This window comes from Alosa pseudoharengus, unplaced genomic scaffold (assembly GCF_046254945.1).
Source record: "Alosa pseudoharengus isolate Yale_2024_CS ecotype anadromous, Long Island Sound unplaced genomic scaffold, YU_APseudo_1.1 YU_APseudo_1.1_scf_9, whole genome shotgun sequence".
Taxonomy (NCBI): domain Eukaryota; kingdom Metazoa; phylum Chordata; class Actinopteri; order Clupeiformes; family Clupeidae; genus Alosa; species Alosa pseudoharengus.
Genome location: NW_027468881.1, coordinates 6,263,096 through 6,275,212, shown reverse-complemented (window position 1 = coordinate 6,275,212; position 12,117 = coordinate 6,263,096). Strand labels below are relative to the sequence as shown.

Genomic DNA, 12,117 nt, shown 5'->3' with positions numbered 1-12,117 from the left:
AGCATTGTCAGTAGGATCTGGCTCTGAGATGTTCCTGAGTATTGTTGTTCTGGCATGTTCCTTTTAATACTGGACAACTTATTTTTCTTGAGAACTTTAATAATCAGTTGGCAAATTAACATGATCATCCAATCGGAACACATGGAACCAGTAGGTTGCCCTGCAACATTCATAACAAAACTAATATTTATGCCCCTTGGTGTCAATACAACACAGTGCTTAGATGGTACCCAGTAAGTTAAAGACCAACTAAAGGATGGTCATGATCAGATCCTACTGTACCTGATCAAAAGCATTACAATGCAATATCAAGCATTCTGGGTCTGCATTGACAATGTCAGAGACTACATTGTCTGTGTTATGTCAGTGTATCATGAGTTTGAAGCCATTATTTTAAGGTAATAGAACTTCATTCGTTTTTCATTTTCATTTCACCAAGATACTAGTGTGGCACCTGACAATACACTAATGTTTCCTCAGCCACCAGGGTGGCTGGCCAATCAGTGATAAGAGGGGATGGCGTAAGTGGGGCAGCTGTGGCCTACTGGTTAGCGCTTCGGCCTTGTAACCAGAGAGCTGCCGGATCGAACCCCGACCAGTAGGCCACGGCTGAAGTGCCCTTGAGCAAGGCACCTAACCCCTCACTGCTCCCCGAGCGCCGCTGTAGCAGGCAGCTCACTGCGCTGGGATTAGTGTGTGCTTTACCTCACTGTGTGTTCACTGTGTGCTGAGTGTGTTTCACTAATTCACGGATTGGGATAAATGCAGAGACCAAATTTCTCTCACAGGATCAAAAGAGTATATATACTTATACTAATTTCAAAATCGAAAGTGGCTGTGGTAAACTGCAAAAATTGTAGTTGGGAGAAAATGTATGTACAGCAAAGGTAAGCCTAAATGCTGCCGCAGTTTATTATCAGCTTGTAAAGGTTAAACAAAGTAGGAAGTAACGTTAGGAATCCCTGATCAATGTGATCGAAATAATTGGTCCAGTCTGACCAGAGCTACACAAAATGTACGCCCGTTATGATGGATGGTTGCAAATGTCTCCCAATCCTGAGAGGCCAGACTATCTTCACGAAATAGTAAGTCTGGTTAAACCAGGCTAATATAACATGGCTGCTAAAGGTAATGATATTTGGGGCCATTTTTGAACAGTGTTGCCAGGATGATTGTAACATGTTGCTGCTGATGGTTTAAGTTATCCAGATATATGTGAAAGTATATGATATACTGTATGGGGAAAGTGCCCAAGCAACATTAGCTACACTGCTTAGACAGCAACATTATTAAAAACCTAATCACCTGAAGAGTTCACTTGCTCTGAAAACTCCAGGCAAATTACCACTGTCTCCATCACAACTGTCAATATCAACATTACGGCTGGGGAGAGCTGGATCAAATTTAATACAAGCATATCATGGCAACCATTCTATTTGGGCAGATTAAACGCAGGTTGCTGGGACAATTAGTTATGCATCTTACAATAGTATCAGTTGTCTAGGTAGCATGGCAAGCACTACTTAAGTGCAAAGTGAGGAGAGGTTACTATGGTAGTTAACATGAATTCATGGCGTTAATGCTTTGCTGGTTTAATGTCAAGGACATTCGATTAGTAGTAGCCATTATTTGTTCATGAATCAAAAAGTATTAAAATATTCAACAATGGCCTCACCAAATGTGTGGCTGTTTAAATTACATCCAAATATGTACAAATGTAAAGCTTGATCATTAGAAGAGTGACTGAACATGGAAGCTATGCAAAGGCAGTTTGAAGAGGGACATGATATGGAGACCTGTCAGGTAGTTCATAATGCGTGTGGACACATTTGCACAGGTTGGAACATATTGTCAGGGTCTACAATGCCCATCTGACTCAAAATAGAGACATCCTAACACACACACACGCACTGCATGGCAAACGGCTGGAGAATAGCGGATTGCAGATCGTATCTTCACTGTAGAGTAGACAAACTACCCATGGATGCCATCAGCGTCAGGTTTCACCTTTAGAACCCAGGGTTGGCTTTCCACTCACCCCAAATAGTAAGGGTTCAGCACAAGGCCTCAAACGATTGCGTAATCGGCGTGTTCAGAGAAGAATGTCACCAATGCTGCAGAATATGTCACTTAGGGTGACATTTCATTTTTAAACTTACATCACTACTCAAACAGAAAACCGTGTGTGTGTGTATGTTTTTTTTTATATAGGCCTAAACGATTCAGAGAACCTCAGTTGGACATGCTTTCGCACAAGCGTACGTGTTGAGCCCTAGGCTAGCCAGTATCGCTACACCCCCTTGTGGCTTCTAACGAGATGAAATGCCGAGGCGTGGTTGACACGACCTCGATGCACTTTCGTTTTAAATATGCCCTGACATTTCTACAATATGGCATCCAACACATAGGCTAACTATCGAAAATTAGGCATATGCTGATCATATGCCAAATTGAAATTGGTGTTCAAAACGTTAGGCTACTAGGCCTACAAGATAAAATAGCAGGTCATCACTTAATAATACAAGACCACAAAAAGGGAGAATACGGCATATCTGTAACCATGAAAGGTTTTTCCTAGTCAGAATGAATATAGGCTATACTGAACTCCTTCGATGTGTAGATCGAACTCATCACGTCCATTTTCTCTGTGCAGTGATTACCGTTATTAGCCTATGTTGCACTCTAAATTGGCCGTTTTATGAGGGCAAGGAAAGAAATATAAGGCAAATCCCAAAAAATTTGTTAAAACGGCAGCATGACTGTTCAATGCTTCAAAAGAAAGTTGAAAAGGGGAAGAGAACGTTTGTCGCGCTATACTCGAACCATGAGGGCATAACCACGCGATAGCCTGTCATATATGGTAGTGTCACGCAGATGCTCATCGCATTCCTAACTTGTGATTTTACCTCAGATTCATTAAACTCTGATTTGTAACCATAAAAAGGGTAGATTTATAAGTTTATATTATTACCTAGTTGACCGCGAGGTTTTCTCCTCGCACTCCATGGTTGTGGTCCTTCCCTCTTCGCACGCGGCAGACATTGTTGTTTTCCTATTTGACAATCAGCTGTTAGGAGGAGGGCACAGCTAAATGCATACTGGGAGATGTAGTACCTTAAGGCAACCATGCAATGCTTGAAAGGATACTCTGAACTTCAAATACCAATAGGGCACTTACAGATTTTTTTTGATCTACAATACATGCACAACTTTTACTCATATAAGGGTATTCGGTGGACTCTGAACTCTCCCCCCAGTCAAAAAGTAGGACTTCACATTCGTCGGACTATAAAAGTATTGTTTTTTAAATGTTATGAAAGAGATAAGACTACATTTTAAGTCATCAACATTTTATTAGTTGAAGGGTAGTAATGCACAGTTAATACAACAATTTTCAGAGAAAAAAAAACAAACAAACAAATAAACAAAAACAACTCCAACAGTTGAGATTCAGAAGAGATGCCTCCCTGTTAAACTGCATTAGATACTGTAGGGGGAAAAAACTTAAATAGAGAAATAGAGAAAAGGTTTATTTCATTACAGTAAGTTGGCTACTACTCTCAATAAGAGAGGTGGCAGGGGGTCACATAGGTTTTCAATAGCTTCTTCATAATTTCAGCCTCTGGATATAATTTAACTGCCCTACGTAGGGTAATATACCTTCATTTTTAAAAAAGCAAACCTTAACACACCATTACTTAAAACTCTTAAAACCATTTGTAAAGATTCTTGTGTTTGTATTGTTAGTGAGGCAAATCTCTAGGAATATAAGAAAAAACATCAAGTGGAAGTAAAGGGTACAAAAGCCACGGCAAACCACCTAGGGCTCCTAAGCGCTCTACAAACACTCCAAATTCAAGCCTATTTCATGGGATAGTACTTGTAAGTGCACTAACACAGAAAGACACACCTCCATACATGCACACACCATGTGAAGTTGGGGTATAAGGACAAACTTGCGTATTGAAATGCCTTTCAGTCCCCAATAAGTGGCTTTCAATTTAACATAATAACTTGTGTTACAAGTTTAAAAAGCAAACAAGCATATAAGAATGGTACTAATAGCTCAAAATTGCTGAGACTATTTTCAATATGGAAATGGCGTCCTTATCGGCAAAAAACAATCTATTCAGATATGATATGCCATATTGCTGTAATTTGCAAATAAATCATTTCCATTTAGTCAATCACACCTCTGCATATGTGTAAGACACATCTAGGAAGACAGATTGTTGAAAGCCAAGACAACACAATCTTGATATAAACAACAACAGTATCAATCAGCGATCACTCAAACAATAAGAAATGTCAAAATAAAACAAAACCAAAACCAAGAAAACTCAGGTGAAATCATTGGAAACCATGAAAAGTACATTCGACTGGGTGTAACAAAGGTGTCTCCTATTTATTTAGCATCTGAAGACTGACAGTTCTTTACCATCACAGTCGGTCAAGCTAATCATTGGCCATACTAACACCACACTGATAACACACATAGGCAGAGACTTAACGCCACACACACACGCACACACACGCCCACACATAAAAAAGGGTTTCCCGTAACAACTCAACTCACACTGGAAAAAACAAACAGGGAACACTTCATAAATATTGTGTCAAAACATAATAAATTACTGACTGCTCAGGTTAATAAGAGAGGAATTGACCTGTTGCATTCCCATTTTTAGAGCAGTCTTATAAAAACATATGAGTGATGTCAATCATTTTGTGTGGACAGAAGATAAGTGATCCTCATGAATCTTCGTTGTTTACTCTAGAAAGCAGAGAGATTTGGGACTGTGTCCTGATAACCCTAGACAACGGTCCATAAGGTATAACGGCTCCAAAAGCACCTTTTACCAAAACCATAACAATTCATGTTCTCACTTCATTCGAAATACACTCCAAGTACTATTAGATTGCTATGAAGTTCCTATTTACAAGAGCTCATAAAATAAATCTTCCTCTGGTAATTTGAGCAAACTGATTATTATTCTCAATAGATATAAATATACACTAAATAATTCACTGAATTTATGATTAAAGGATTTTTAAAATTTTAAAAATGGTAAGTTGTTTATGGTTTCAAGTACTTCAATTAGAGTATTTATTTCTCTTAGCATAAATAACTGATTCTCTTTTTTTTCTTCGATTTTGATTCTTTCTGAAACTATGCCTTTCCTTTCATACTATGCTTTGAAAATTTCAACAGTTTATAAGAAAATGAGGAAGTTGCGATGAACAGTCACCCAGCTTTGAAATCTCCAGTCCTTTTAAGAGGACGTGTATGGCTTCATGCTTCAAGTGAGTCCGACTGTCACCCATTGCAGGTTTGAGTGAGTTAACACACATGATTCTTATCTTCAAATGGGGGATGAACTGTTGCTGTTATTGTGGTGGGTCTTTCTCTGTGCTATATTCCCATGATGTTGTCTTTTTGGGAGAGGGATTGGGAAGGGGAGGTGGGGTTAACTGCCCAGCCCAGGATTAAGGTTGGGGTGGTGAAAGATTAACAGTGCCTCAAAAGTGCAAGATAAAATAGGGAAGGAGGGTTAAAGTGCAAGAGGAACATTTCTTCTTTGTTTTATGTTTTTTTTTTCCTCGGGCCCAAATGTGTCCAAATCCCCCTCGATTTGGGACGGCTAGGCCCTGTCACCTGTTATCAAATTTCCAACAAAGCAACTGTTCGTGCTGCCCATCATCCAATGACCAAGCAAGAAAAGAGACAGAGCCATCCTCCTAACAGAAATAGTGGTCAGGCTCTGACATTTCCAGGTCTATACTAAGGTGACCTCTGTGTTTGTGCTACGATGTCTCACTGAGCAGCTCTGTCCTAATGTAAGTCCATCTCTCTCTATATTGCATACAGTCACTAATAGTATCATGTGCAGTCTGTGTGCATTGCTTATCGTTCTTGTACAACTGCAGGAAGAGGAATATTCTTTTTCCAACTACTCTTATAGTTCAGTATATCTTCATTCTTACAGTCATGATAATAATCTAAGATTTTTAGCTTCTTGGGGAGTTTCCCCCCCAAATGTAGCCTCGGGGGAAAAAATGGTTCCGTACGTTCCTTCCAGCTTAGGTTAGCTATAATGACATCATTGTGGTCTGTGGCCAATCCAATGCCTTGAAAGTCTACTCAGTGTGCTCCAATACAGCTTTCAAAAAACAAACAAAACAAAACAAAAACGAATAGGACAAAACTAGCTTATACCTCAATAGCTTTTAACAGAGTTTTCTCAAGCCACACGGCAAAGGAACAAACATCAGTTATGTGTGTATATTCTAAACGGGGGAAATGTTAACAATGGGTTTGAGAACCCAGTCCAACTGCCAAAAAACTAGAACCACTATGACTACAGCCAGAGAAGGAAGCAGAGAGGGAGTCCTTTTTAGCAGTGTACAGTATATGGCTAGAAAGTTCCACTTCTCTTACAGTTCAGACGGAGAAGAGACCAAAACAAAAACCACGAGAGCAACACACTATTGCACTGCAGCAGTCTGGGACCATCCTATCTGAGACACACAGCTGCCGAAACTGGACCAAAACTCACATCGAAGAGAAAGCAAACGAGATATGACAGTTGAAAAACAAAAGAACACAAACAAACAAAAACAAAAACGACCCCTTTGACCTACCTCAGTTTGAAAACTGTGGACAAATTCATTGCTTTGATTATATATAGATATAGATATTGTATATATACACAGTACAATATATCCGTGATAAAACACTAGCAGTAAATTAGCTCGCCATGCTAATTGAATAACTTTGTATATCCTTTTTGAAAATCTCTTGAACACAACATGAAACTACAGACATGTGGACGTCGCTACACAAAAATTTGAATTATGCTTGTTCTAGAAAACGCTATTTATATATATTTATATATATATATATAAACTGGGATCTTAATTTTGATTACAATTACCCCTGTTTTACAGTAACATCTTCATCATTAACATGAGGTCAAAAAATGGAATGAGAAAAAAAAGATTATTATATATCAGTATATACCAGCAAACACATATACTGTATATAAGTACGCATATATAAGGTAAAAAACAAAACAAAAAATCTAACCAAAAAACTGTGAAATCAAATAACCATTTTTTTTTAAAAAGAATTCCATTCCATGGTAGGGTATTCTTGGAGCGCTATCTTAGCCATCAGCCTCTGAGGATGAGAAGGCTGTGTTGTGCCGCCATGTCTGACGTTTGTCTTTTTTCGCAAGCCTCCTGACCAGCTATCCTGACGTGATGTTATCTATGTTATTCAACAGATGGCACCTTCTTGGGCTTACCCCTCTTCTTCATCAGGGGCTGTGTGTCTCTGTTCTGCCCCAAGCTACCCCGATCAACAGGGGTAGGTGTGGGGGCAGGTTTGGGCACGTGCGTAGGAGTGGTGGTGGTGGTGTTGGTTGGGGACAGAGCAGGGGCTGTAGTTTGAGCCAAGCCTGAGGTTTGGTTCTGAGTTTGGGTCTGGACAGGAACGGTCATTGGTGGGTTAGAGCTCGGAGTCTTTGACAGAGTGGCCTCTGGGGGGCGCTCTTTGGGCTTGCGACCCCTCTTTTTGCCGGTCGCCCCGTTCTTCACCTCGTTCTTGATGCCGTTGCTTTGAGGAAGTGGCGGTTTCTTGTTGTTGGGCGGTATGTTGGTAGTGGCACGGAACCAGTTCTGTAACCGCAACATTTATCAGGTGACAGATGTGACACATTTACACCAAAGAGACAAAATACACACATTCTATTGCATTAGTACATGTCACAGTGGCATTTCACACCTGACAACTCAAAAACTGGTCAGCATGGGTCACTTCGAGCTAATCTCCTACATTTATGTGTACATCAACAAAATGCATTCTGTGCTGGTGGATTTATTTACTCTTACATGCTGAACCAACCTAACTATTATTTGGATGGCACTGTGTTCATTTTCATAATTGTATAATTGTATCTAAGTATAAGTATATGTATATACACTCTTTTGATCCCGTGAGGGAAATTTGGTCTCTGCATTTATCCCAATCCGTGAATTAGTGAAACACACTCAGCACACAGTGAACACACAGTGAGGTGAAGCACATACTTGTGGGCAGCCGTGGCCTACAGGCCTACAGGGGTTAGGTGCCTTGCTCAAGGGCACTTCAGCCGTGCCTACTGGTCGGGGTTCGAACCAGCAACCCGAAGTCCGAAGCGCTAACCACGGCTGCCCCAATCTATTGTATGGGCACTCCTGCCAAAACACCTGTGCACCTGAGACCTACCTGGGAGTGTGTCTTGCTGATGTGATACTTCACGCCACTCTCCGAGCTGAACTCCTTCTGGCACAGCAGGCACATGTACTTCCCCACGGCTCCCCCTGCCTGCATGGCATGGGAATAAAATCAGTGTCAACCAGTGAGCAATCACCATAATCAAAACAAAATGAAAGAAAGTGAGACTGAAAACAAAACACAGTGGTTCCTCTCTGTTCTCTTACCTGGGTGCAGTTTGCCAAATGGGCTTTGAGTCCAGACACACTCGAGTAAACAGCTTCGCAGCTCTGCAGGGAGATTGCCAGAAATAGACCAAAACAGAAGAGCGTATTAGGGTCGCCAATAAGCCAGAGTCAATTAGCCAGGACACTGAAGAGAAAACAGAACAAAACAGAACAGAACAGAACAGAGGGATGTTCAAAGTGGGGTCATGGGGTCTTACTCCATTAGGACAGCAGATGAAGCCCTTCTCCTTGACCTGATTCTTCCATGTCTCCAGCATCTCCGGATCGAACGTGGGAAGGCCCGGACGGGTGTAGTTGAGCTGCGGAGAGGGAAAACGGGTCGGGGGTTTGGGAATGTGAAATCTGAACAGGTCTTTCTACAGTACACATGGAACATCTGATGTGAAGCCTTTTAATGGGCTTGGAAATGATACCTCTAAATGGTTTTCTATGCATGAAATCTCTGATATGTTGACTGTTTGTAAGGGAAGAAGACTATAGCATTTCAACCTGTCTGTACCTGCTAACAATATCCTGTGACTTCCTAGTGTGAGTGTGTAGCCGGGACTGAATCCAGCAATGTCACTCAATTCCTGGATTTTATTGCCAAGTAATATGTGTACTGGTATTAAGGCACAAATGTGCTATTTCATAACAAGACTATGCAGGCCTAGTTTAATTTGCCTGTGAATTTCTGGGCAGTGTCAGTGTCAGAGACTAGGGTATTTGACCTATGCATTTTCTGTAGATTATCTCCCATTGCTTTCAAAATCAACAAAATGAGAAACAAGTAAACACAGTACAACACATGTATGTAAGATAGATTATGAATTTCACTGTTGTTAATATGTTGCATTTGAAAAACATGTAGAATGAGTCTGAAGCCTGTATGTTATTCAGCTAATGGTGTCAGTTGACCCGTATAACTGGAGTGCCATGTTGGTAAAACAGACTGAAGAGTTGTGGGGCAGACTGCGAGGAGAGGGAATCAATAGCTGCTCTCAGACTATCATCAAACAGAGAGGCAACACAAAAGCTCAGGCTTATTTCAAGAGTAGCTGCTGTGCTGCTTGTCTCCCCTAGCAGTGATGAGCAATCTTTATAGCCTCCTGCAGTCTAGCTGTTCGAATATAAGCAAGACTAACACAGGCAAGCGCAGCACTCAAAGCATGGTAAAAATACCTGTTAGGCGACAAGAGTAAATCAGTGGAAATGGGGCATGGAAATAGGACTTTAATGAGAGAGTGGCTGGTTTGTTGTGTGAATCAGTTTTCAACAGCGTGTGTTTGTTTGTGTGCATATCTTTATATCTGAGTGCATGTGTCTGTACGTTTGTGTATGTGTGTGTGTGTGTGTGTGTGTTTGTCTTTCAACCTGCATTTCTGTGAATCTCAGTCAGCTTTTGAGCTTGTATGTTTGTATGTCAGTGACATAATTCTGTTGAAATTACCTTATGTGCTCTTGTTTGCTTGTGTCCATGTCTACGTATACAGTGCAATTGGAAAGTTTTCAGAATCTTGCAAGTTTTCAACATTTTGTTTTGGGTCAGACTCATCTTAAAATGGATTTAAAAGTATTCAGACCCTTTGTTGTGACACTTGCAATTGAGCTCTGGTGCATCCTACTTCTGTCAATGGTCCTTGTGTCTTGACACAATCCTATCTCATACTGTAGGTCTACGGACAATTCTCTCAACCTGGTTGCTTGGTTTTCACTCTGACATACACCATCAACTGTGAGACCTTATATAGACAGATGTATGCCTCTCCTAATAATGTCCAATGATTTCATTTATTCACCGGTGGACTCCAATCAAGTTTTAGAAGCATCTCAAGGACCATTGATAGAAATAAAATGCACTAGAGCTCAATTGCAAGCGTCATAACAAAGGGTCTGAATAAATGGGATATTTCAGTCTTTATTTTTTATAAATTTGCAAAACACTCAAAACACCTGCTTTTTTTGTGGAGTAATGGGTGTAGACTGATGAGAAAAAATGAATTGAATCCATTTAAAGATGAGTCTGAAACATAACAATATGTGTAAAACTTGAAAGGGTCTGCACTGAAAGGGTCTGCACTGTACAGTATGTGTGCATATACATACATATATACATATTTATACATACTTATATATCTATATACACGAGTGCCTTGAGCAATGTGTGAGCAATTATACATCGTTTACCAGTCATGTCACATGTCTAATGGTCTTGTCATGTGGGCACTCTCACCCTCTTGCTATCTGGCACCAGGTCGTCTTTGATGCGCCTCTTGGTGCCCCAGTCTTTGGCCAGCTCGTCCTCGGCGATCTCCTGCAGGTGGAAGACGGCCACCTGTGCCGATCGCCGCCGCACCCTCCCACTGGGCGTCCGCTCGAAGTCCTCCACCGAGTCCGCCATAGACGCCGCCGCCGCTGCGGCCATCATGGCTCCCACTGACCCCACCAATGATGCTGCTGCAGCGGCCGCTGGGGCTCCCGTCGTCGTCGTTGTCATCGCGGTTGCCGTTGACAACGGTGGCACCGGGTCCTCCTGCTCCCCACCCCGCTCCTCCGGCCGCTCCTTCACCCGGGCCGACTGCTGCTGCTGCTGCTGCTGCTGCCTCCGGTGCGCATCCTCCTTCGACTTCTCAGTGGGGAGCTGCTCCTTCCTCCCGGCCGGCCTGGGCTCCTCTGTGGCCACCTAGCCATGCATTTGCATTTATATTTATTCATTTCGCAGACGCTTTCATCCAAAGCAATTGTCATCATCATATCACAAGGGCAATTGTCCCGAGACACAACAGTGGAAGTGCAACCCATGTAAACGGGGGTTAAATCCATGTCCACTCTGGGACTGTAGAGAGAAAGCCTGTACAGCAAGTCTTTGTAGCCTGTTCACACCCTCCTGACAGGCGCAGATGGAATTCAACTCCATTTTTAAGGCTACTGTGAGCTCTCCGGTTTTACAGAGTCTGTGCATGACTGGCTGTTGTATTTTTTTGTTGTAAATTCTACACCATTACTGTGTGAAAGCATTTTTTCAGGTGAAACTGTTGTTTCCTCTGTTCTATAATTTCTGATATCACTGTTTTACTTTTAACAGAAGATAAGATTAATTTGTATGTGAAAGCATGGTTATACATGACAGTGTTGTACTATATCATTCTGAGCTCTATCACTTCATCAAATAGGCCCCATTTGTTTTTAAAATGTGTCTTGTGGGTGTCTTGTGGGTAACCTGATCACATGTGGACAGTGCTACAGTAAATACGAGTGTAAACAACCCCCAGTAGTAGTGGAACTGCTCATGTGTCCTGATGTATCGCTAACAGTGGGAGTTCTAATGGCCGTGACGTAGACAGTGATGACATCTAAACACCAGAGTATTACTCTACACCATGGATACATGTACACACACATACACAGCTAAATTGATACCACTGTCATTTTTATCCCCTCGCACACAAGGCAGAACAATACGGATTCACATGTTTTACCGGTAATTGTATTAAGCCCAATATAGATGCTGAAGAATAGACTCAGTATCTCAGTAGCACAATACTGGGCAGGCATTTTGTTTTCACCTTCACCCAGATTCCTCTACCCAGCCACCCCGCCTAAGATGTGTCTCAGTGTCCACTAGTGATCAAA

At 41.6% G+C, this 12,117-nt stretch overlaps 2 protein-coding genes across 3 annotated transcripts in view; both read right to left on the bottom strand.

The window, feature by feature from the left end:
- uckl1b (uridine-cytidine kinase 1-like 1b) overlaps positions 1–3,042 on the bottom strand; it is a 30,318-nt gene extending 27,276 nt beyond the window's left edge. For both annotated transcript variants that reach the window (XM_076277072.1, XM_076277071.1), the window contains exon 1: positions 2,972–3,042. In XM_076277072.1, coding sequence (XP_076133187.1) covers positions 2,972–3,042 — 71 coding nt within the window. The remainder of the gene's footprint in view (positions 1–2,971) is intronic.
- A 297-nt stretch (positions 3,043–3,339) lies between these two features.
- Positions 3,340–12,117, bottom strand: part of znf512b (zinc finger protein 512B) — a 54,170-nt gene continuing 45,392 nt past the window's right edge. Inside the window, exons 13-17 of the mRNA XM_076275638.1 lie at positions 10,718–11,167; positions 8,703–8,804; positions 8,485–8,547; positions 8,270–8,368; positions 3,340–7,680 (exon numbers count right to left, since the gene is read on the bottom strand). Of these exons, the coding sequence (XP_076131753.1) occupies positions 7,276–7,680; positions 8,270–8,368; positions 8,485–8,547; positions 8,703–8,804; positions 10,718–11,167 (1,119 nt within the window). The 3' untranslated portion in view covers positions 3,340–7,275. The remainder of the gene's footprint in view (positions 7,681–8,269; positions 8,369–8,484; positions 8,548–8,702; positions 8,805–10,717; positions 11,168–12,117) is intronic.